At 39.5% G+C, this 24,599-nt stretch overlaps 1 protein-coding gene across 1 annotated transcript in view; it reads right to left on the bottom strand.

Annotated features, from left to right (window-relative positions):
* Positions 1-9,501: 9,501 nt before the first annotated feature.
* Positions 9,502-24,599, bottom strand: part of dis3 (DIS3 exosome endoribonuclease and 3'-5' exoribonuclease) — a 250,698-nt gene continuing 235,600 nt past the window's right edge. The window contains exons 18-21 of the mRNA XM_065254845.2: positions 19,586-19,754; positions 19,339-19,497; positions 17,800-17,922; positions 9,502-9,833 (exon numbers count right to left, since the gene is read on the bottom strand). Coding sequence (XP_065110917.1) covers positions 9,765-9,833; positions 17,800-17,922; positions 19,339-19,497; positions 19,586-19,754 — 520 coding nt within the window. The 3' untranslated portion in view covers positions 9,502-9,764. The remainder of the gene's footprint in view (positions 9,834-17,799; positions 17,923-19,338; positions 19,498-19,585; positions 19,755-24,599) is intronic.

Below are 24,599 nucleotides of genomic sequence, written 5' to 3'. Positions count from 1 at the left end.
CATGTTCACCACTTTTGGTGTCAATTGCATGATTTTTCTAGAAGGAGTATTTAAAAGAACATAGCATGGAATTGTCAAAAAAAATCCAGCTTTGTGACTGACACACTTCCTGGCGCCTGGTGGTGGTGCTATACCCGGGAGTCACAATAGGCACATCGATGCGATCGGAATCTTCAGACGAACAAACACCCTGCATGGCATCACAATAAGATATTTTTTGCCTTAGAAATTAGACACTTCCTGTTTCTCTAAATTCGCCATAAATTCGTCGCCTCGCCATGGCAGAACCGTTCGAGATATCAAAAATCCCTTCGCAATTTAGCAAGTACAATGTCTCGACATCATGATCACCACGTTTGGTGTCAATCCCATGAATCCACTAGGAGGAGTATTTAAAAGTTCAACGAATGCATTTTTTAAACAATCCAAAATAGCCGACTTCCTGTTGGGCGGAGCTTAAATGTTAGAGGGCGAAAGTTGTTCGGGTCGATGAGATCTATATGCGTACCAACTCTCGTACATGTGCGTAAATTTTTGCCCGTTCTGTGCATCAATGTTTTTTTTTGCATTACAGGGGGCGCTACAGAGCCCCCCGTGCCACGCCCGTGTTCCAGCCTTTGGATTTCTGCGATGACGGACGACTCTGACATCTGTGCCAAATTTCAAGAGTTTTCGAGTATGTTAAGGCCCCCAAAAAGTCCAAAAGTGTTAAAAAAACAAAAAAACAAAAAAAACAAAAAACAAAAAAAAAATATAGCTGCAAGCAGCAATGGCGGGCCCTCGCACGTTTTTTTACCGCTACACGGTGCGTCCGAGAAAACGATGCACGGTGGGCAAGCGCATCAAGTGGGTAAATATCAGTGGGCTATTTAATGTTGTTACAGAGCCATTTGGGGACTGTAGGTAAAAGAAACCCCACATTTTAGACAAACGGGGGCACTAGTGAGCCACTTAAGAGACACGCCTATGTCTGACATTTTTGTGCACACTTAACAGCCGACAACTCTGATGTGTGTGCCAACTTTAAGGTTAATCTACTCACGCCAAGAGCCTTAAATATGCCTGAAATAAAAGGAAAGTTTGTGGCGTTGCCATGGGAACAACGTTCGAGATATCAAAAATCCCTTTGCAATTTATCATCTACAATGTCTCAGCATCATGTTGACCACTTCTGGTGTTAATCGCATGAATATCCTAGAAGGAGTATTTAAAGGAACATCGGCGTCAACTGAAAGGCTTAAATATGCCTTAAAAATGAAAGTAAAGTTTGACACGTTGCCATGGGAACAGCGTTCGAGATATAAAAAATCCCTTCGCAATTTATCATCTACTATGCCTCGGCATCATGTTGACCACTTTTGGTGTCAATCGCATGAATATCCTAGAAGGAGTATTTAAAGGAACATCGGCGTCAACTGAAAGGCTTAAATATGCCTTAAAAATGAAAGTAAAGTTTGACACGTTGCCATGGGAACAGCGTTCGAGATATCAAAAATCCCTTCGCAATTTATCATCTACAATCTCTCGGCTTCATGTTCACCACTTTTGGTGTCAATTGCATGATTTTTCTAGAAGGAGTATTTAAAAGAACATAGCATGGAATTGTCAAAAAAAATCCAGCTTTGTGACTGACACACTTCCTGGCGCCTGGTGGTGGTGCTATACCCGGGAGTCACAATAGGCACATCGATGCGATCGGAATCTTCAGACGAACAAACACCCTGCATGGCATCACAATAAGATATTTTTTGCCTTAGAAATTAGACACTTCCTGTTTCTCTAAATTCGCCATAAATTCGTCGCCTCGCCATGGCAGAACCGTTCGAGATATCAAAAATCCCTTCGCAATTTAGCAAGTACAATGTCTCGACATCATGATCACCACGTTTGGTGTCAATCCCATGAATCCACTAGGAGGAGTATTTAAAAGTTCAACGAATGCATTTTTTAAACAATCCAAAATAGCCGACTTCCTGTTGGGCGGAGCTTAAATGTTAGAGGGCGAAAGTTGTTCGGGTCGATGAGATCTATATGCGTACCAACTCTCGTACATGTGCGTAAATTTTTGCCCGTTCTGTGCATCAATGTTTTTTTTTGCATTACAGGGGGCGCTACAGAGCCCCCCGTGCCACGCCCGTGTTCCAGCCTTTGGATTTCTGCGATGACGGACGACTCTGACATCTGTGCCAAATTTCAAGAGTTTTCGAGTATGTTAAGGCCCCCAAAAAGTCCAAAAGTGTTAAAAAAACAAAAAAACAAAAAAAACAAAAAACAAAAAAAAAATATAGCTGCAAGCAGCAATGGCGGGCCCTCGCACGTTTTTTTACCGCTACACGGTGCGTCCGAGAAAACGATGCACGGTGGGCAAGCGCATCAAGTGGGTAAATATCAGTGGGCTATTTAATGTTGTTACAGAGCCATTTGGGGACTGTAGGTAAAAGAAACCCCACATTTTAGACAAACGGGGGCACTAGTGAGCCACTTAAGAGACACGCCTATGTCTGACATTTTTGTGCACACTTAACAGCCGACAACTCTGATGTGTGTGCCAACTTTAAGGTTAATCTACTCACGCCAAGAGCCTTAAATATGCCTGAAATAAAAGGAAAGTTTGTGGCGTTGCCATGGGAACAACGTTCGAGATATCAAAAATCCCTTTGCAATTTATCATCTACAATGTCTCAGCATCATGTTGACCACTTCTGGTGTTAATCGCATGAATATCCTAGAAGGAGTATTTAAAGGAACATCGGCGTCAACTGAAAGGCTTAAATATGCCTTAAAAATGAAAGTAAAGTTTGACACGTTGCCATGGGAACAGCGTTCGAGATATAAAAATCCCTTCGCAATTTATCATCTACTATGCCTCGGCATCATGTTGACCACTTTTGGTGTCAATCGCATGAATATCCTAGAAGGAGTATTTAAAGGAACATCGGCGTCAACTGAAAGGCTTAAATATGCCTTAAAAATGAAAGTAAAGTTTGACACGTTGCCATGGGAACAGCGTTCGAGATATCAAAAATCCCTTCGCAATTTATCATCTACTATGCCTCAGCATCATGTTGACCACTTTTGGTGTCAATCGCATGAATATCCTAGAAGGAGTATTTAAAGGAACATCGGCGTCAACTGAAAGGCTTAAATATGCCTTAAAAATGAAAGTAAAGTTTGACACGTTGCCATGGGAACAGCGTTCGAGATATCAAAAATCCCTTCGCAATTTATCATCTACTATGCCTCAGCATCATGTTGACCACTTTTGGTGTCAATCGCATGAATATCCTAGAAGGAGTATTTAAAGGAACATCGGCGTCAACTGAAAGGCTTAAATATGCCTTTAAAATGAAAGTAAAATTTTACGCGTTGCCATGGGAACAGCGTTTGAGATATCAAAAATCCCTTCGCAATTTATCATCTACAATCTCTCGGCTTCATGTTGACCACTTTTGGTGTCAATTGCATGATTTTTCTAGAAGGAGTATTTAAAAGAACATAGCATGGAACTGTCAAAAAAAATCCAGCTTTGTTAGTGACGCACTTCCTGGCGCCTGGTGGTGGCGCTATACCCGGGAGTCACAATAGGCACATCGATGCGATCGGAATCTTCAGACGAACAAACACCCCGCATGGCTTCACAATAAGATATTTTTTGCCTTAGATATTAGACACTTCCTGTTTCTCTGAATTCGCCATAAATTCGTCGCCTCGCCATGGCAGAACCGTTCGAGATATCAAAAATCCCTTCGCAATTTAGCAAGTACAATGTCTCGGCATCATGATCACCACGTTTGGTGTCAATCCCATGAATCCACTAGGAGGAGTATTTAAAAGTTCAGCGCATGCATTTTTTAAACAATCCAAAATAGCCGACTTCCTGTTGGGCGGAGCTTAAATGTTAGAGGGCGAAAGTTGTTCGGGTCGATGAGATCTATATGCGTACCAACTCTCGTACATGTGCGTAAATTTTTGCCGGATCTGTGCATCAATGTTTTTTTTGCATTACAGGGGGCGCTATAGAGCCCCCGTGCCACGCCCGTGTTCCAGCCTTTGGATTTCTGCGATGACGGACGACTCTGACATCTGTGCCAATTTTCAAGAGTTTTCGAGTATGTTAAGGCCCCCAAAAAGTCCAAAAGTGTTAAAAAAAAAAAAAAAAAAAAAATAAATAAAAATAATAATCCGACCAAAAACAATAGGGCTTCGCACCTACGGTGCAGGCCATTCTGGCCTGCTCCTCGGTGCTCGAGCCCTAATAATAAATCCGAGCAAAAACAATAGGGCTTCGCACCTACGGTGCAGTCCATTCTGGCCTGCTCCTCGGTGCTCGAGCCCTAAATATAGCTGCAAGCAGCAATGGCGGGCCCTCGCACGTTTTTTTTACCGCTACACGGTGCGTCCGAGAAAACGATGCACGGTGGGCAAGGGCATCAAGTGGGTAAATATCAGTGGGCTATTTAATGTTGTTACTGAGCCATTTGGGGACTGTAGCTAAAAGAAACCCCAGACTTTAGACAAAAGGGGGCGCTAGTGAGCCACTTAAGAGACACGCCTATGTCTGACCTTTTTGTGCACACTTAACAGCCGAAAACTCTGATGTGTGTGTCAACTTTAATGTTAATCTAAACGAGTCAAGAGCCTTAAATATGCCTGAAATAAAAGTGAAGTTTGCAGCATTGCCATTGGAACGGCGTTTGAGATATCAAAAATCCCTTCGCAATTTATCATCTACAATGTCTCGGCATCATGTTGACCACTTCTCGTCTCAATCGCATGAAAATCCTAGAAGGAGTATTTAAAAGAACATCGCATGGAACTGACAAAAAAATTCACCTTTGTGACCTACACACTTCCTGGCGCCTGGTGGTGGCGCTATTCCCGGGAGTCACAATAGGCACATCGCTGCGATCGGAATCTTCAGATGAACAAACACCCCGCGTGTCATCACAATAAGACATTTTTTGCCTTAGATATTAGACACTTCCTGTTTCTCTGAATTCGCCATAAATTTGTCGCCTCACCATGGCAGAACCGTTCGAGATATCAAAAATCCCTTCGCAATTTATCATCTACAAGGTCTCGGCATCATGTTCACCACGTTAGGTGTCATTCGCATGAATCCTCTAGGAGGAGTATTTAAAAGTTCACCGCATGCATTTTTGAAACAATCCAAAATAGCCGACTTCCTGTTGGGCGGAGGTAAAATGTTTGAGTGCGAAAGTTGTTTGGGTCGATGAGATCTATATGCATACCAACTCTCGTACATGTGCGTACATGTTTGCTCGATCTGTGCCCCAATGTTTGTTTTTGCATTACAGGGGGCGCTACAGAGCTCCCTTGCCACGCCCATATTCCAGCCTTTGCATGAGCCTAGTGGCACGTGACTTTTACATCTGTGCCAAATTTCTGTTGTTTTCGAGCATGTTAAGGCACCCAAAGTGCACGCAAAGAGCTTAAATATGCCTGAAAATGAAGGTAAAGTTTGACGTGTTGCCATGGGAACAGCGTTCGAGATATCAAAAATCCCTTCGCAATTTATCATCTACAATGTCTCAGCATCGTGTTGACCGCTTTTGGTGTCAATCGCATGAAAATCCTTGGAGGAGTATTTAAAAGTTCACCATATGCAACTGTCAAGAAATCCACCTTTTATGACTGCCACACTTCCTGGTGCCTGTTGGTGGCGCTATACCCGAGACTCAAAATAGGCACATCGATGCGATCGGAATCCTTGGCCGAACATACACACTGCGTTTCATCCCAATAAGACATTTTTTGCTTTAGATATTAGACACTTCCTGTTTCATTGAATTCGCCATAAATTTGTCGCCTCGTCATGGCAACACCGTTTGAGATATCAAAAATCCCTTCGCAATTTAGCAAGTCCAATGTCTCAGCATCATGTTCACCACATTTAGTGTCAATCGTATGAATTCCCTAGGAGAAGTATTTAAAAGTTCATGACTGACACACTTCCTGGCGCCTGGTGGTGGCGCTATACCCGGGAGTCACAATAGGCACATCGATGCGATCGGAATCTTCAGACGAACAAACTCCCCGCATGGCATCACAATAAGACATTTTTTACCTTAGATATTAAACACTTCCTGTTTCTCTGATTTCGCCACAACTTTGTCGCCTCGCCATGGCAGAACCGTTCGAGATATCAAAAATCCCTTCGCAATTTAGCAAGTACAATGTCTTGACATCATGATCACCACATTTGGTGTCATTCGCACGAATCCCCTAGGAGGAGTATTTAAAAGTTCAATGCATGCATTTTTTAAACAGTCCAAAATAGCCGACTTCCTGTTGGGCGGAGCTTAAATGTTAGAGGGCGAAAGTTGTTCGGGTCGATGAGATCTATAAGTGTACCAACTCCCGTACATGTGCGTACATTTTTGCCCGATCTGTGCATCAATGTTTTTTCTTGCATTACAGGGGGCGCTATAGAGCCCCCGTGCCACGCCCGTGTTCCAGCCTTTGGATTTCTGCGATGACGAGCGACTCTGACGTCTGTGCCAAATTTCAAGAGTTTTCGAGTATGTTAAGGCTCCCAAAAAGTCCAAAAGTGTTAAAAAAAAAATAAAAATAAAAAAATATATAGCTGCAAGCAGCAATGGCGGGCCCTCGCACGTTTTTTACCGCTACACGATGCGTCCGAGAAAACGATGCACGGTGGGCAAGGGCATCAAGTGGGTAAACATCAGTGGGCTATTTAATGTTGTTACTGAGCCATTTGGGGACTGTAGGTAAAAGAAAAACCCCACATTTTAGACAAATGGGGGCGCTAGTGAGCCACTAAAGAGACACGCCTTTGACTGACCTATTTGTCCACTCTGAACAGCCGACAACTCTGATGTGTGTGCCAACGTTTAGGTTAATCTAAGCACGCCAAGAGTCCTAAATATGCCTGAAATAAAAGAAAAGTTTGACGCGTTGCCATGGGAACAGCGTTTGAGATGTCCAAAATTCCTTCGCAATTTAGCGTCTGCAATGTCTCAGCATCATGTGGACCACTTCTGGCGTGAATTACATTATTTCCTTAGAAGGAGTATTTAAAAGAACATTGCATGCAACTGTCAGGCTAAAATAAGCCTTTAAAATTAAAGTAAAATTTGACGCATTGCCATGGCAACAGCGTTCGAGATATCAAAAATCCCTTCGCAATTTATCATCTGCAATGTCTCGGCATCATGTTGACCACTTTTGGTGTCAATCGCATGAATATCCTAGAAGGAGTATTTAAAGGAACATCGGATGGAACTGTCAAAAAAATCCACCTTTGTGACTGACAGACTTCCTTGCGCCTGGTGGTGGCGCTATACCCGAGACTCACAATAGGCACATCGTTGCGATCGGAATCTTCAGGCGAACAAACACCCCACTTGGCATCACAATAAGAATTTTTTTGCCTTACATATTAGACACTTCCTGTTTCTCTGAATTCGCCACAACTTTGTCGACTCGCCACGGCAGCACCGTTCGAGATATCAAAAATCCCTTCGCAATTTAGCAAGTACAATGTCTCGACATCACGTTCACCACGTTTGGTGTCAATCCCATGAATCCTCTAGGAGGAGTATTTAAAAGTTCACCACATGCATTTTTGAAACAATACAAAATAGCCGACTTCCTGTTGGGCGGAGCTAAAATGTTTGAGTGCGAAAGTTGTTTGGGTCGATGAGATCTATATGCGTACCAACTCTCGTACATGTGCGTACATGTTTGCTCGATCTGTGCCCCAATGTTTGTTTTTGCATTACAGGGGGCGCTACAGAGCTCCCTTGCCACGCCCATATTCCAGCCTTTGCATGAGCCTAGTGGCACGTGACTTTGACATCTGTGCCAAATTTCCGTTGTTTTCGAGCATGCTAAGGCACCCAAAGTGCACGCCAAGAGCTTAAATATGCCTGAAAATGAAAGTAAAGTTTGACGTGTTGCCATGGGAACAGCGTTCGAGATATCAAAAATCCCTTCGCAATTTATCATCTACAATGTCTCAGCATCGTGTTGACCGCTTTTGGTGTCAATCGCATGAAAATCCTAGGAGGAGTATTTAAAAGTTCACCATATGCAACGGTCAAGAAATCCACCTTTTGTGACTGCCACACTTCCTGGTGCCTGTTGATGGCGCTATACCCGAGACTCAAAATAGGCACATCGATGCGATCGGAATCCTTGGCCGAACATACACACTGCGTTTCATCCCAATAAGAAATTTTTTGCTTTAGATATTAGACACTTCCTGTTTCATTGAATTCGCCATAAATTTGTCGCCTCGTCATGGCAACACCGTTTGAGATATCAAAAATCCCTTCGCAATTTAGCAAGTCCAATGTCTCAGCATCATGTTCACCACGTTTGGTGTCAATCGTATGAATTCCCTAGGAGAAGTATTTAAAAGTTCATGACTGACACACTTCCTGGCGCCTGGTGGTGGCGCTATACCCGGGAGTCACAATAAGCACATCGATGCGATCGGAATCTTCAGACGAACAAACACCCCGCATGGCGTCACAATAAGACATTTTTTACCTTAGATATTAAACACTTCCTGTTTCTCTGATTTCGCCACAACTTTGTCGCCTCGCCATGGCAGAACCGTTCGAGATATCAAAAATCCCTTCGCAATTTAGCAAGTACAATGTCTCGACATCATGATCACCACATTTGGTGTCATTCGCATAAATCCCCTAGGAGGAGTATTTAAAAGTTCACCGCATGCATTTTTTAAACAATCCAAAATAGCTGACTTCCTGTTGGGCGGAGCTTAAATGTTAGAGGGTGAAAGTTGTTCGGGTCGATGAGTTCTATATGCGTACCAACTCCCGTACATGTGGGTACATGTTTGTCCGATCTGTGCACCAATGTTTTCTGTTGCATTACAGGGGGCGCTACAGAGCCCCTTTGCCACGCCCGAGTTCCAGCCTTTGCCCGTTCGCAATGACAGACGACTCTGACATCTCTGCCAATTTTCAAGAGTTTTTGAGTATGTTAAGGCCCCCAAATTGGCCCGAAACGTAAAAAAAAAATTAAAAAAAAATTAAAAAAAATAATAAATCCGAGCAAAAACAATAGGGCTTCGCACCATTCGGTGCAGGCCATTCTGGCCTGCTCCTCGGTGCTCGGGCCCTAATAATAAATCCGAGCAAAAACAATAGGGCTTCGCACCTTTCGGTGCAGGCCATTCTGGCCTGCTCCTCGGTGCTCGGGCCCTAATAATAATCCGAGCAAAAACAATAGGGCTTCGCACCTACGGTGCAGGCCATTCTGGCCTGCTCCTCGGTGCTCGGGCCCTAATAATAATCCGAGCAAAAACAATAGGGCTTCGCACCTTTCGGTGCAGGCCATTCTGGCCTGCTCCTCGGTGCTCGAGCCCTAATAATAATCCGAGCAAAAACAATAGGGCTTCGCACCTTTCGGTGCAGGCCATTCTGGCCTGCTCCTCGGTGCTCGGGCCCTAAATAATTGTTTTTATTGGAAAACTTTTCAATTTTTTTAAGAAAAACTACATTTATTTTTTATTTCTTTACTGACAATAAACTGCTGATCCATCATGCAGAGATGACAAAACCAGAACATACTTGAATTCTATAGTGCACTGCAGGGAATGGCTTCATTAGAATGTAGTACAAGTACATTTCAAGTAAAGTCATGTTTAACTATATTTCAGGGTTCCTGTGAAAAAACTATGAACAGAAACAGCTTTTCTGGTTACGTATAGCCAATTAAAATTTTTCTTTGAGTAGCAAGATGAGGTGTTAGCAGTTCAGCTTGAGTTTTTTGGCCTCTGGTTCAGTCTCGGGCAAAGATACACTAATCCCAGGGATCTGAAAGTGACAAAACACATAAAACAGAACTTTACATCCAAATCAACCACTACATTTTAAACAATAACATTTTCTTTTTGTTATTAATGGTCAATGCCTATACAAACTATCAAAATCTTGCCAGAGCTTTAAACATGTCCTCCATCTATAACGGCTATTAAGATTTGACTCTGTACGATGGGACTCTGTACACTAATGGTGCATTCACATGGGGCGTAAGTGTTAACTGTTCCCATTCACTTTCAATGGGTGGCATCATGCGTTGCCGGACTGAATTGTGGATCCGTCGGCGTCGCGTCACTGCCATTGCTCGCGGCAGAAGTTGAACATTTTTCAACTTTTCAAGCGGCAACGCGTGCGTCAGCCAATCAGATTACCTTATGCAAATAACCTAGACTGAGCCAGCCAATTATGTTTATGGAAGACCGGAGCATGTATTGCGGCCACTGTGATTGGCTGTTGGCCACACTTCAGACAAGCCTTCTGTCAAGCGTTAACGCTTACGGCCCGTGTGAATGTTCCGTAAGTACTTCAAATATTTTAACACTCTGGGGTTCAAAAACGCGGCGCCGCGTTTTGACGTGTTTTCTCCTCATCGAAGCAGAATCAACTTAAAATACTCCATCATTAATAATCATACACTTACATGTTATACATCATTTTAAACTGCAATGGGTCTGCTTTAATTTGTGTACATTCACAATGACAACAAATCTTTGTGTTTTTGTGAAGTATAAGAAAATAAACAGGGTGCGCATTTAGACATCTTTGTCTCCCCCAGCTGTCTCTCAAAACACTTTATAAAAGTTAACTGAAACTCTGTGAATACTTTGTACCTTTAGAAATATGTACTTTTAGACAAAAAAATTATAATCAAAAGCAAATATTGCCCGTTTATATAATCTGTACTGAAGTAAAGAGAGTACCGTTTTTCCAGGCTGACCTCAATATTTGTAATGAGGTCATGCCCACCGGCAGAACCCGCTATTCATTTGGTAAACCACATTGTTAACAAAGCACCACATTGTTTACGCGCGAGGAGACACGAGGACTCGTGCACGTGGACGCAATGCTATATGTTTTAGAAACAGTTTATATGCACTTACTGTGCGTTCACACCAGCCGCGGAAGAGGCAACAAAAACAAGTTATTTTGATGTAGTTTGATACTTGAAAATTTTGAGTTTACTCTCTTCATTCACGAGTGAAATTCTAGTCATTCGAGACATTTACGCGCCTGCATTTAGCTCCTGATTGGTCAACGCGGCGCGAATATCTACCAAAATTCAGATTATTCAACTTGTGCAGATCACGCGACAACGTTCAATGTATGTGGAATGCGCCTTCCACACTTACCGCGCCGCAGGAGGCCTATTTGCGTCTTTGCATTGACTTAACATGTAAACACGTCTGGTGTGAATGCACCCTTACAGAAACACACACATTAAAACATTGTTAAAACAGAAGCTATAAACAATCAGGCAATGGGCATCTGAAAACATAAATAACTAAGCACTGCAGATGTTCATCTTAGGAGATGTTCTGAATGTAGTTAATGTACATAATAGTTTATCTGAATTGAGTGCTATCAGTGATATTTACCCATCAGTTATGTATATAGGCTTATGTGGTACTTCTGTAGAAATATGCTAACAGCTGTTTAACTTTCTTACAGGTCTGCATCCCTCTCATTAGTACAAAACCATGAAGTGGAAAGACATATTCACACTTTTTGGACTTAAAGGTATACAGTATAGTAACATGAGCCACATGACGTTTCAGGCATGAAAATCCCTCACCTTTCGGCGAAATTCGCCGTTTTGAAGCCAAAAAAGGTGACCCACGTGAATCATGTAGATTCAATGAGAAAACATTTTTTTTGGGGGGGGATGCGCGCGTTGTTTGTAGACGCGCCCTTCGCTGTCATCCAACATGTATCCCACACATTAGATTTGTTTGAGTTCATGCTGCGTTGCAAAACCCGACAGGCAGGCAGGTGACATCAAAGTATTACGAGAGTGAATCGAGAAGCCATAAGGAAGTCTGCTTTCGAACGGCTCTCGTGGTACTGTGATGTCATCTGCATTTCTGTGTTCTTCGTCATACAAGCTTGTTGAAGATGCGTAGAGCGACTGCCTTCGGGACGTAAAGTCAACACAAAACGCTGTAAAACTATCATTGTGGAATTGTAAGGCATCAACCAATTAAAACAACATATCTACACAGACTGACACTGCAAAGTGACCTAAAATATTTTTGTTGGAATGGATTGGAACGAATTATGGACGTACTCCTCGCTTGTAAGTCATTGGTCTACGGCTGTAAGTACTTAAATGTAAATATGGTGAAACTGCAAAATATTGCATGAAATGCTGTAATAAGAACATACTATTATTAATACTGCTAATAAGAAAGTTTACAGTAACATTTAAGCGATTTTAGACTATTTGAGCGACAAAGATGCTAAAGTGAACTGTTTTCAGTGCGCATACACGCACAAACTCAAAAGCCCACGCCCAACGCGCGTTTCAAAAATCACGCAAAGCAAACGCATATTTTTTTGGGCTTGACAGGAGATATACACACATACTATATTGTAATACCACAGTCTCTGCAAGTATTCTCATAAAAACAGTCGTTTATTATAAGTGAGCAGTTGATCATGTGTCAGTGATCGCTTCTCCGTTGTTAAAGGGACAGTTCGTCTCATAAGAAATGCATATGTTTGAGTCATTATGTTAATCAAACTACAGAAGACAAAAGGAAAATCACTTTTATAGCTTTAAAAAGATCAATTATATTTAATTTATAGAATAAAAACAGTGTTATGTTAATTTGATACTGTTTTTTCAACCTAATCAATACTGTTAGATCTTACTTTATTTGTAACTTTGTTCTTTTCTATTTTATATGCTTGTAATGTCTTGATTTGTTCTTATTTTATTTTCCCACATCAATTTTTTGCTTATCTGAAAATTATTCAACCCATGACTCAAAAACCATAATTTAATTCATTTAACCAGTACTATATTGTAAAATAAATTCATTTTAAATTAGATGTAGGCCTTCAGGTCCACCCTATTGCAAGGCCAACTTAAAATTGTATGGCCTTGCGACTGATGGTCAGATTATGGCAAAATAAAATTATTGCAGTACAATACAATACAAATAACTATTGCATAAGTGTCTTACATGGGTGTTTATTTTGTTTTTTTGTGTTATATTGTCATATCTGTTTAATATTTTTAGTCAGCCCTTAGAAAAAGTAACCATGGTTTTATTATATAAGTCATAGCCATATTTTCTGGTAACTTAGAAAAAATTAATTTAACTCAAATGAATGTAGCAAACTTTATATATGGGTATACTGTATGTGTATTTACAAACCCTTTATACAAAACGTCACAGATGTGCTGGTTTATTCTTTGTGTCCGTTTTACAGAAAAAATGCCAACGTAAAGCTGTCAGTTTATCATCCAGAAGCTTTTATTTTGGATATGAGAGATGACATAGCAACAGATGGAAGAGCAGGGGATGAAAAGAAGATGATGATGATGAGACGACAGGAGCCATGGATGTTGAAATCCAAAGGGAGATGTCTTTTAATACACCTGTTTGTGCACTGATATAAACTTCATATGTAGGCCTACATAAAGTACCCCGCTATTATTAAAAATTCTGCTTGTCAGTTTACTATTATTGCTTAATAAGGATCACATCCTAATGAAACACATAAATGCTAAGATACAACAAAATGGTAAAAATAATCATCATTAACTTAACCACTGTAACATAGCTTTTTAAATACTTGTGTATATTCAGAGTTGATCCTTAACGAGCAAATTTTTTATTGATTTCTTAAACATTTTGATTTTTGAGATACAAGTAAAGCTATTTTCAGTGCTATTCAGCTATCCGAGGCAGTTCTTAGACAAAAGTATTTATTGATTGAAACATTATTGAAATAGCTATTTGACAGTTACTTTGTGTTTCATGTGATGTCCAACTATTTACATTTTCATGATTAAAGATATCACACCTCTTTTAATGTGTGTGTTTACATCGCCATAGAACTATAATCAGTGTTCGAATTGAAGGGGGTCTGGGGGGGTCCCGGACATCCTATAAGCCTTGAGGGACCCCCTGGTGGGTCCCCTGGTTTTTATCAAAATTAAAATACTACATGAATTTAAAATTCTCATGTTGCCACAAAGTAAACTAATTCAAATGATTTCATTCTGAAATAAGTATTAACTCTCAAGTGCGCCTTCCGCTGTTTTCTGGAGGAATTGACAGACGAGTTGTGGATTTTTTTCACCTCATTGATGGTAAGAATCTTTAGAAATCTTAAGGATTAGTTTTTTATTTTTAAATCTTCTCAAAACTATTATTTCACACCAGTGGCGAGGCTGGTCCCCCAGTCAAAAGAAACACAAAATATTTTATTGGAAAAGCAGAAGAAATCACGCATAAATGATAATAGCCTAAATGATAGTCTCTTTATAATCGCTCAAATACGCATCATTCAGAAATAAATAACTATTTATAGAAAGCTTATCTTTTGCATGTGTGGTTTTAAACCTTGCAAATGTTAACATGCAAGCGATTTTAAACTATTTGAGCGCAAAATGTTTAAGTAAGCTGTTTTGTGTGCGAACAGACAATGACGCACACACATACTCAAATCATAAGCGGACACACGGAGGCGCGCCACGCGCGTTTCCTAGCATGCAAACACAGAACGATCTCGAAATACCACAGTCTTGGCCCCTATTCTCATAAAAAACATTGTTATGTCTTAAAGTGAGTGCAAACAGTTAAGAAAGACATCAGATCTTTGTTTCTGAAAGTAGCAGTTCTTAACTGCTTATGTTTGTGTCATTCATATTAATTTAACAACAGCAAACAAAGGAAAATCACTTCTATGTCTTTAAAAAGATTAATTTTATTTAATTTATATAAAAAAATACAGTGTTAATGTTTATTTGATTCTTTTTATGTACCTAAATACTACTGTTAGATCTAACTTTATTTGTAACTTTATTCTTTTCTATTTTTATATATGCTCATAATTTCTTAATTTGTTCTTATTTTATTTTGCTGATACGAAAATTATTCGATCTATGACTAAAAAAACCTCAATGTAATCCATTTAACCAATTCTATATAGTACAATTATGTAATTTGAAAGAAGTCATTGAGGTCCACCCTATTTCACCTCTGTTTAAAATTTCTGGACTTGCCAGTGTTTCACACTAATTTGAGGAATAAAAAATGTTTAGGGTTTGAGTTAAGGGTATTTTGGGGCTTCTTTGATGGTTGATCCAGGATCACATCTTACTTTGTGAAATCACAGCAACCCTATAATAAGGGGGGGGGCACCCTTGGCCCACCCACCTGCCTATCCAGTAAGGCTTATTAGTTATCCTAATGAGTAAATTATGTTGCAATTATCACTATACTTGAACTAGAAAATAAATCATATTTTTTTAAACTCTTGTTTGCTATTATGATAAGGAATAAGTTAATTTTGTAAATAGTAGAGCAATAAATAGCGCATTTCGAACAGCCTTCTCGACCCTTCCCCACCACACATTATAGAAATGAACACCCGGTTTAAGGCTGACACGTACGGAATAATGAGAGCTGCCGCTGCTTCATTGCCTTAGTCGAACACCTTCGGTAAGAAGACTTTATTACAGCTTGCTGGTGCACCCTTTAACATCACCGTTGAGGATTCTGAACATGAGATGTTGGTTCAGCAGCTAAAAAAAGAAAAGTCTTTCCAGATAACATTTGCGCCCATAAGCCTTCTGGTCTAAAATCGAGGTGTGTTCAGGCGCATTGTTGGTGGATTGCTATTTTGAGGCAAATAAAATAGACTACGCCATTGACCAACTAAAACCTGCTCTAAAGTCAATGGCACAATAATGCTTTTGTTATTTAATGAGCGTGTTAGTAATATGCGCCTATAAACAAAACGACAACGCGCATTTGCTTATCACATGGATGCGAGAATTGAGAGAATTATACTTGGACATAAATGAGGACAGATTATGAGACGTTAGAAGGCGTAAAGAGCTGCTTCACCTGTAGCCTGGTAAGTAATTAAAGGTTTAAAAAACAAATGCAAATATTGCATTTATTTAGAATTTTTTTAATGCTACCTGACAGATTTATTATATATGATGACTTTGTACCTGTGGATATGATGAGATGAGAACCGTTTTTATGTTTTGCTTAAATTTCAAAACACCCACGGCGCTGTTCTAGTGCTGAAACGGCACGTTTGTAAATTATTTATCTCCTGTTTGTTACAAATAAAAAAAATTTAAAGTACAAACTTTTTCTTGCATATTTGTAAATTGTTCTTTGAGATTACACTGATCATCTGGGCTATCCATACATTTAAAGCAAAAAGCCTGCTATTTTTACTTCAATTACTGAAAGAAAACGATTTTTAAAGGTTTTAATACCAAAAAAGAACAATTTAATTACAAATAAAAACAACGCAATTTTTTAATATCAATCTTAAACTGGTCGTCTTCTTCCTCCGCTTAGTTTTTTAGTTTACAAATTCCGCCAAAATAGGGAATCGGGATGGCGCCAGCGCAACTGGCTTTTAAAGGGGATAAGAGATGAGACTCTTATTGATTTATTGCACATTGCCCTTAGATTGATAAAATAGGGCCCATACAAGCTTTTGTTCTTATTAAAAGGTGATATATTGAAGCTGGTGTAGTAGTGTGTTTGTCTATTTTGATAACAGATGCATTTTCGGCTACACTGTGAATCCTGGCTACGCTAGTGTTACAGACACATGTGCATACCGGTATTTTAAAATAAATACAGGAGCAGCATGTGTCGTTATGTTCTTTAAAATATTGTGTATATAGTTTAATCCACATTAGGTAGATGAGCAGATGTGTAATTACTTCGTAAAATTTACTGCTTATCTGATATTTTCTCGTCGTGAGATTGCTCATTTGCAGCCAATATAAACTTCAAGAGTAAAACCGCGGATGGAGCAAACATCTCTATCTTCTTATCTTTGCTTTCACCGTGCAAACAGCTGCCTCAGTTATTTTCATTATGTTTGTTGTGTGATGATGCGATCTAACTCCCATCTCCTGTCAGATTGAAGTGACTTCCTCACAGTAAAACAGGCGGAGTTGTGTGACGTTAGATCCAGGTAGGCATATTAAGGGCGGGGTTTTCTGAAGCGCTGCCACGCTATTGGCCTGACAATGCAAACGCGTCTTGATTTTGGCTACGCATCTGGAGGTCGGAGGCTATTGGCTCCTTGAGGCCGTTTGAAGCCTTGGCTCGCACAGGCCCGATAGTGCAAAAGCGGCTATTGAGGCATTAGGGGGTTGGGTCTTTATCTCCAGGTGTGAATTACATTAATATTCATGACCATTGACCCTCCCTTTGCATATTGCCTTTACAAAACAAAAAGTGTCTTACAAAAGTTAAATCAATATATTGTTTCATGTCAATGAGTGGGTAAAATTGTTTTTACATCTTTTTGTGGCAAATTCCCAACTCTTCAAGATCCAGTACTTTTTTGTTGGTGAAGAAAAATGTTTAGTATGTGTTTCTTGGCCTTATTTCAGCAACTTTGTTTTTTTTAGTTTTACTACCCAGGCATAAACATAATTTTCTTATATTATTTTAGCACATGTGCTGAATACAATATTATGTGATATTAGCCATTAATATGTTTAAAGCAACTGAAAAAAGACCAAATGTAAAAGCATGTCAAAACCTCTGCCAGTGCCCCAAAATGGTCGGACCCCAGAGGGTTAAATAAACAATGTTTCAAAATAAGTTTTAGCACCAGTAAAAAGCTGCTAAATACAAACAAAATTACCAAAATTATGGTTTATTTGATTATACAGTTTGGCATACATTTTATTTTACATGCCATTTATAATCAAATGCCAAGATTATTTAAAATAACATACCACTGGTTCAATGAGTGCCATTCTGATCCTCTGGTGCTGGATGTTGAAAGCGTCAAGGCTGATAGTCACTTTGACTTTATCAAACATGTGAAAGGTGTGTCCCTCCACTGTTAGTGTGGGACTCTGAGAGAAAAAGAGCAGGAATTAATCACTAAGGCTGGGTACACACCAAAATATTTTTTACATCTTAAAAGATTTAAAAAATGTGATAGACCACAAACATGAGGATAAAAAATCCTATATTTAACCATTTTGCTCCTATAGTGTGTGGTGTCCCATTATTTGTCAAAGACAGCACACAACACACAAACAGATTTTTAACCAGAGTCTCGACTGTGAACTAGGGATGCGCCGATACCACTTTTTTGGAATACGAGTACGAGTACGAGTACTTGCATTTCAGTACTTGCCGATACCGATACTGAGTACTTAATAAAAAACATGATTCAAATTTACAGGTAACAGCTTTAGTCATATAATTTAACAAAAAAACAAGTGACTAGTTTTCCAGTTTGTTGTAAACTCTGCCTCTTTGGACAACACAACAGGGAAAATTAACCCCTTACTCGCCGCTCAAACATAGACATTTCTCAGACCGTGGTATCGATCCCTGGTATCGGGGGACTTTTAACGAGTACGAGTACTTTAGAAAATGTGGTATCGAGGCCGATACCCGATACCAGTATCGGTATCGATGCATCCCTACTGTGAACACAGGAAATCCCACAAAATCTTGCGAAACTTCAGAATAAGCATGGCGGACGATATGCAGGAAGACATTTCAATGATAGTGCTTGGAATAATTTTTACAAGACACGTTGTATAAACATTCCTGCTGTTGCCACAAATCAACAAGCTGATCCTCCATCTCTGCTGTCTATATCAACTTTTTCTCAATCCAAAGGCTGTAGCCTGCGGAGGTCGCATATGCAGGCTGCATACGTCATGAAACCTGGTTTATTCAAGTTAACTGAGCATTACATTTGCAAGTCATAAGTATATTACAACAATATACGATAAACTAGGAATAATAGTCAATTAATAATAATAGTCTATTAATATTCTAAAATAAGGCTTGATGATGTATTTGCAGCCTGGAAATGCGACCTACGGATTGAGAAGCGGCCTTTGTGTGTCTTCCCTTATCTCGCTGTCTGATTGGATATGGTTTCGTTTCACGTGATAATCTCAATAGCGTGCTCGCGTTTGTCCTCAGGATTCCCGGGATTTCCCACACACATCAAGATTTCTGATTCGCAATAGACGTGGCTCAGACGTCGTTCCGAGCAGGTTCAGACACTCTTAAAACACCTCACACGAAGGGACAATCTGATAAAATAATCTGTAGAACCATTGCGATACTAGGGACATAGCTAGGATTGTCGGAAGGGGGGAAATCTGGCCAAAATCAGCCCAATTATCTTTTGGTGTGTACCCAGCCTAAATGTTGATACAGAAACATCAGATAAATATGATCTGTAAAGCTAATTTAGGCTGGCTATGAATTTCACAAATTGATCAGACGTAAATCACACGTACCTCTGAGTCAAAGCTTAGATGAGGATAAGGTTTGTCCTTGTTCTCAAAGAACACAGTGCCCTCAAATCCAAATTTAGTAATGAGGACGATGATAGCATTTTTTCTTACAAATAGAATGAATCCTTCTTCATTTATGATTCCCTTATTCTTGAAAAACAGCTAAAGGGTCAAGAAGACGGACACCATGTTAAGGAACATTACTGTAGTTAAAAAAGTTTTAGTTTTAAAGTTAGTTTTGGTCATTTACCTGAGTGTGGAATGCCACAGAGGCTCTCTGTGCATACTGGGCCATTGTGTGCCTGTAGTTAAGGTTGTTGCATAGGGCTGACTGCCTGTGTTTGTTCATCAAATCAGGGTATGTGCTGTCCGCATTAATAGCCACCGCTAACAGACGATGAACCATGATATCAGCATATCTAAAAAATGGATTCAAACAAATACAATTTAGTAAAATGTGGTTAATTGATAGTTTTCATGTGACATCACTCACTTGGGGGAACGCCCCACTTATCTGCAATTGTCCGCAGGTTAAGTAGTAAGTGATTTCTTTTGTTTACCCTAAATACTTAATAGTTGTTGTACAACAAAATGCACTAACCAATGAAGAAGCTATGCTTCTAAAGAATGCCGTCAGAGGAAAAAAACAGAATTTTGTTTGTTCCATAAGCATATGTGCCTAGAGCTTAGAGCTCTGCCCGAGCCCGGACTCGATAAAGCATGTCACGTTATGCCCAGCGTTTCATCCACTCCCACTCACAGTCTCGCACCTGTGACGCATCACACCTGCTGTGCGCACTGTAGTATTAGCTTAAGTGCAACATGGAGCTTGAAGAAGCAAAGAAAAAAATTAAAACAGGAGAATTAACTTTGAGCAAGTTTGGAGGAAAATCACAGGTATGGAAACATTAAGTTTTTTCATTCGGAATTTCAGATCCATTTACGATCCATTAAATTATTTCGGAATAAACAAACAACGCCGTTTACACGCTTCTTCCTTGTCATATTATTCATTAAGATAATAATTAATAAATGCACGCACAATTATGAACTTGATAAATGTTACAGATACGTTTTACTATGCACAAACAAATGCCTTTCAACTTACATGTGCAAATTTCAGAATTAAATGAATGTGCTACAATTTGTACAAAAAGAGTCTGTAGCCTACATGTTTTAGCCATTAAATAAGCACATTTAGGTTCAAGTCTGTTAAATTTCGAAGAAGGTTTTCTTTAAAGTGAATTTCGTTTAGTCTAATTTGTATCTTAATTTTAATACATTTTTCAACAACCAATTGCCTGGGTTTAATACATAAAAAGCAATATAGCAGACAATATAATAATGACATGGAGGCACCGGCACGCCACGGTCACACTTACACCATTTAAAGCTCGTAACACATGCTCTCACCGAATTTACAAAAATGCACATCTTGCTTGCTCACACACATATTATGTTGAAATAACCATAATGTTAAAGTAATATTATTAATAATTAATCTTGAAGAATATTTGATTGAATGCTGAATGTTGTGCTTAAACATAAAATTTTTAATTATGATAATTTAAATAATCAATAATCAATAATTAATATTGAGTGGCCAATTTTTGCTCATTTATTAATAGTATTTTTATAATATACAAAGCAACTGCGTAATCTTGCGCCACCCCTGGTTATAAGGGCCCAAATATTATAAATGGTCGTGTTTAAATCAGGCTCGGGCACATAATTACAGTGAACGTGTCAGGCCGGGCCGGGCTCGGACACAACGTGCTCGGGCCCGGGTAGGGTCGGGCTTGATTTGTTGGGCCTGATCCAAGCTCTATATGTGCCTATGTCCCCAGTGAGGGAAAACAATGGCAGCCATCCAAGGCTCTACTGTAACCGTTAATTTTCTGAGCACTTGTGCTCCAATAAAAAAAATAAGGGGCACGCTCAAAAATGTAGGAACAGACATTATATTTTTAGAGACAACGTAATATTCAACAATATAACAGGAACAAATTGAAGCGGGCAATAGACCTTTCTCACAGTAACCAGAAATACGTAATCGTTGTGTAAGCGTGCCATTTTAGGGTTTGTCCTTTTAGATGCAAATGAGCTGTGCAGAGGTGGGGGACTTTTTGCTTGTAAGACACTGAATTCCAGAGGTGGACACTACTTGAGAATTTTAGTTACATTTTCCAAGCATAGTGTTTGTCTTAGGAAAAATTTACTTTACTAAAAAAATTTCACTGCATTCTAAAGCATATAATCACACTGTGTATTCCTTTTATATTGCATATTAAAATTGATTTAATACCTGATTACATAAAAAATGTGTTTTTTACTTTTCTTGAGTAAAAGTATAAGTACTTTTTACTTAAGTAAAAGTAAAAAAAATACTAGATGTTTAATGTACTTAAATATTAAATACAAACCAAAAACTTATGAAATGTAGTGGAATAAAAATTATGATAATATGCTTTGGAATGTACACTCACCTAAAGGATTATCAGGAACACCTGTTCAATTTCTCATTAATGCAATTATCTAATCAATCAATCACATTGCAGTTGCTCCAATGCATTTAGGGGTGTGGTCCTGGTCAAGACAATCTCCTGAACTCCAAACTGAATGTCAGATTGGGAAAGAAAGGTGATTTAAGCAATTTTGAGCGTGGCATGGTTGTTGGTGCCAGACATACAGGTCTAAGTATTTCACAATCTGCTCAGTTACTGGGATTTTCATGCACAACCATTCTAGGGTTTACAAAGAATGGTGTGAAGAGGGAAAAACATCCAGTATGCGGCAGTCTTGTGGGCAAAAATGTCTTGTTGATGCTAGAGGTCAGAGGAGAATGGGCCGACTGATTCAAGCTGATAGAAGAGCAAATTTGACTGAAATAACCACTCGTTACAAAACGAGATATGCAGCAAAGCATTTGTGAAGCCACAACACGCACAACCTTGAGGTGGATGGGCTACAACAGCAGAAGACCCCACCTGGTACCACTCATCTCCACTACAAATAGAAAATAGAGGCTACAATTTGCACGCGCTCAGCAAAATTGGACAGTTGAAGAATGGAAAAATGTTGCCTGGTCTGATGAGTCTCGATTTCTGTTGGGAGTCTCGATTTCTGTTGGGACATTCAGATTGTAGAGTCAAGATTTGGCGTAAACAGAATGAGGACATAAACCTATTATGCCTTGTTACCACTGTGCAGGCTGGTGGTGGTGGTATAATGATGTGGGGGATGTTTTCTTGGCACACTTTAGGCCCCTTAGTGTCTATCCAATGTCTATCCCTTTATGACCACCATGTAGCCATCCTCTGATGGCTACTTCCAGCAGGATAATGCACCATGTCAGAAAGCTTGAATAATTTCAAATTAGTTTCTTTAACATGACAATGAGTTCACTGTACTAAAATGGCCCCCACAGTCACCAGATCTCAACCCAATAGAGCATCTTTGGGATGTGGTGGAAAAGGAGCTTCGTGCCCTGGATGTTTAGATATCTATATGTTTAGATAAAATGATTGGAGGAACGAATTTTTGCATTAAATTTTACCTCATATGTGAGCATGTGTGATCCCGCGCCCACGTGAACTCTGGCGAACTTTGGCGTTGTCGATAAGGTCACATTTTAAACCATACATTTTTTACACAGAGGAGGTTAACTGCACATTACCGTACTGGGGTTTGAAAATGTTGTGAGCGTTTCTTGCACGTTTTAATTCCTCAGACAGCCAAATGCAGCAGCCACATGAAAGCTTGTGAGCGCGCTCACGCTGATGACTTCTGCGGCTGCTCTGACTGCAGCGCCTGCCGCCAGAAAGTAATGTAACATGTTCAAAAAACTATCATGACGGCAAAAATCTCTGAAAAGTGACAAGGATGCGGCACAGAATTAATAATATTGTGCATATTAAACAGATTAAAAGACAAGTTACCGATTGATGGACGCTTGTTTGATTTTCAGGTTGCATGCAAAATCCATTTGGCTCAAAAAACCAAGGGGGCACGTGCCCCCTCAGTTTGAATGGGCATGACGCCTCTGCCTGTGTGTGTTGATAGGCTATAACTCGTGAGGTGTAACCGGGTGTGTAACCAATCAGATAGCGCCGTGGGCGGGACATTGAGCAAGTCTGCAGAGTGGTGAATACAGAGAGGCTGCGAGGCAGTTGTATCAGAGCCAGCCAAAGTAGCGCATTTGAAAATAAAATTGACTTTAATCAAACCACGAATCCGTGATAAGTTTTGTGATCCGTCTCGCCACTAGTGTAGTAGCACTGATCACTTTGAGGGGGGGATAAATTGATCCCCACCGGGGATAAAAATAATTAAGCAGAGGCAGGGATACATTGATCAGAAAAGGGGAAATTCCACGCATCCCCCCCGGCAAATCGCACCCTGTTCCTAATAATCCTTTAGGTGAGTGTATGTTTCCAAAAAAAAAAAACACTGATAAAATACGAATACTTGAAAATTTACTTTTATGTAGAAAGTAAAAATACTTAAGTAGCGTCCGCCTCTGTTGAATTAGAATGTGTAAATAAAAAGATTCACCATATGCACAATTTTTCTAATGCAATAATATCTGAAACGTCCACCACAACCTCAAATTTCATCCAACATTTCAATAACCACAAGGAAAGGTAAGGAAATCATTTAGTTATTTTTAATTTTACAATTTTATCCACGATGTGCAAACCACTTCTTGCAATCTTGCAATTTAGACTACAAATTAAATATAACTGTAAATATGTTGTTCATAAAGGAATAAGAGGCAGTGGGTTATCAGTGCATTTTATAACAACTAAAGGGAGTTGTTAGAAACGATGCGAAGCGGAGTTTCATGAAGGATTTCATAAAATAAAACACAGCATATAAGTTGTAATTATATTAGTACAAATATTACTCTTCCACCAAACAAAGTAGTTTCTCAGAATCAAGTGTGGCTGCAAGAGAGCGCAGTTCCCTAGCAACACAGACCCAGCAAAGACAAAATGAAAATATGATTAAAGACTGTTGTGTTTATTTTCATAAATCAACATTCATCTAATTTATACATTAACATTTAAATTGTGCAACCCTTGAAGTGTGGATCAAATATGCTTGGAAGCATGCTTAAATTTCCCCGTCAGCATTTTAAAAAAAAGTTGCCACTCAGTTTTAGTTTAATACCTTCCAGAAAAATTTTCTTCTTTAAATAAACATAATAACATGATATATAATATGAAAGCACAGACCCGCCACTATCAAACAACAACAAATTC

The sequence above is a fragment of the Paramisgurnus dabryanus genome, chromosome 4, assembly GCF_030506205.2.
Source record: "Paramisgurnus dabryanus chromosome 4, PD_genome_1.1, whole genome shotgun sequence".
Lineage (NCBI taxonomy): Eukaryota > Metazoa > Chordata > Actinopteri > Cypriniformes > Cobitidae > Paramisgurnus > Paramisgurnus dabryanus.
The sequence above is the reverse complement of the archived record's forward strand: the minus strand, read 5'-3'. Positions and strand labels throughout refer to the sequence as shown.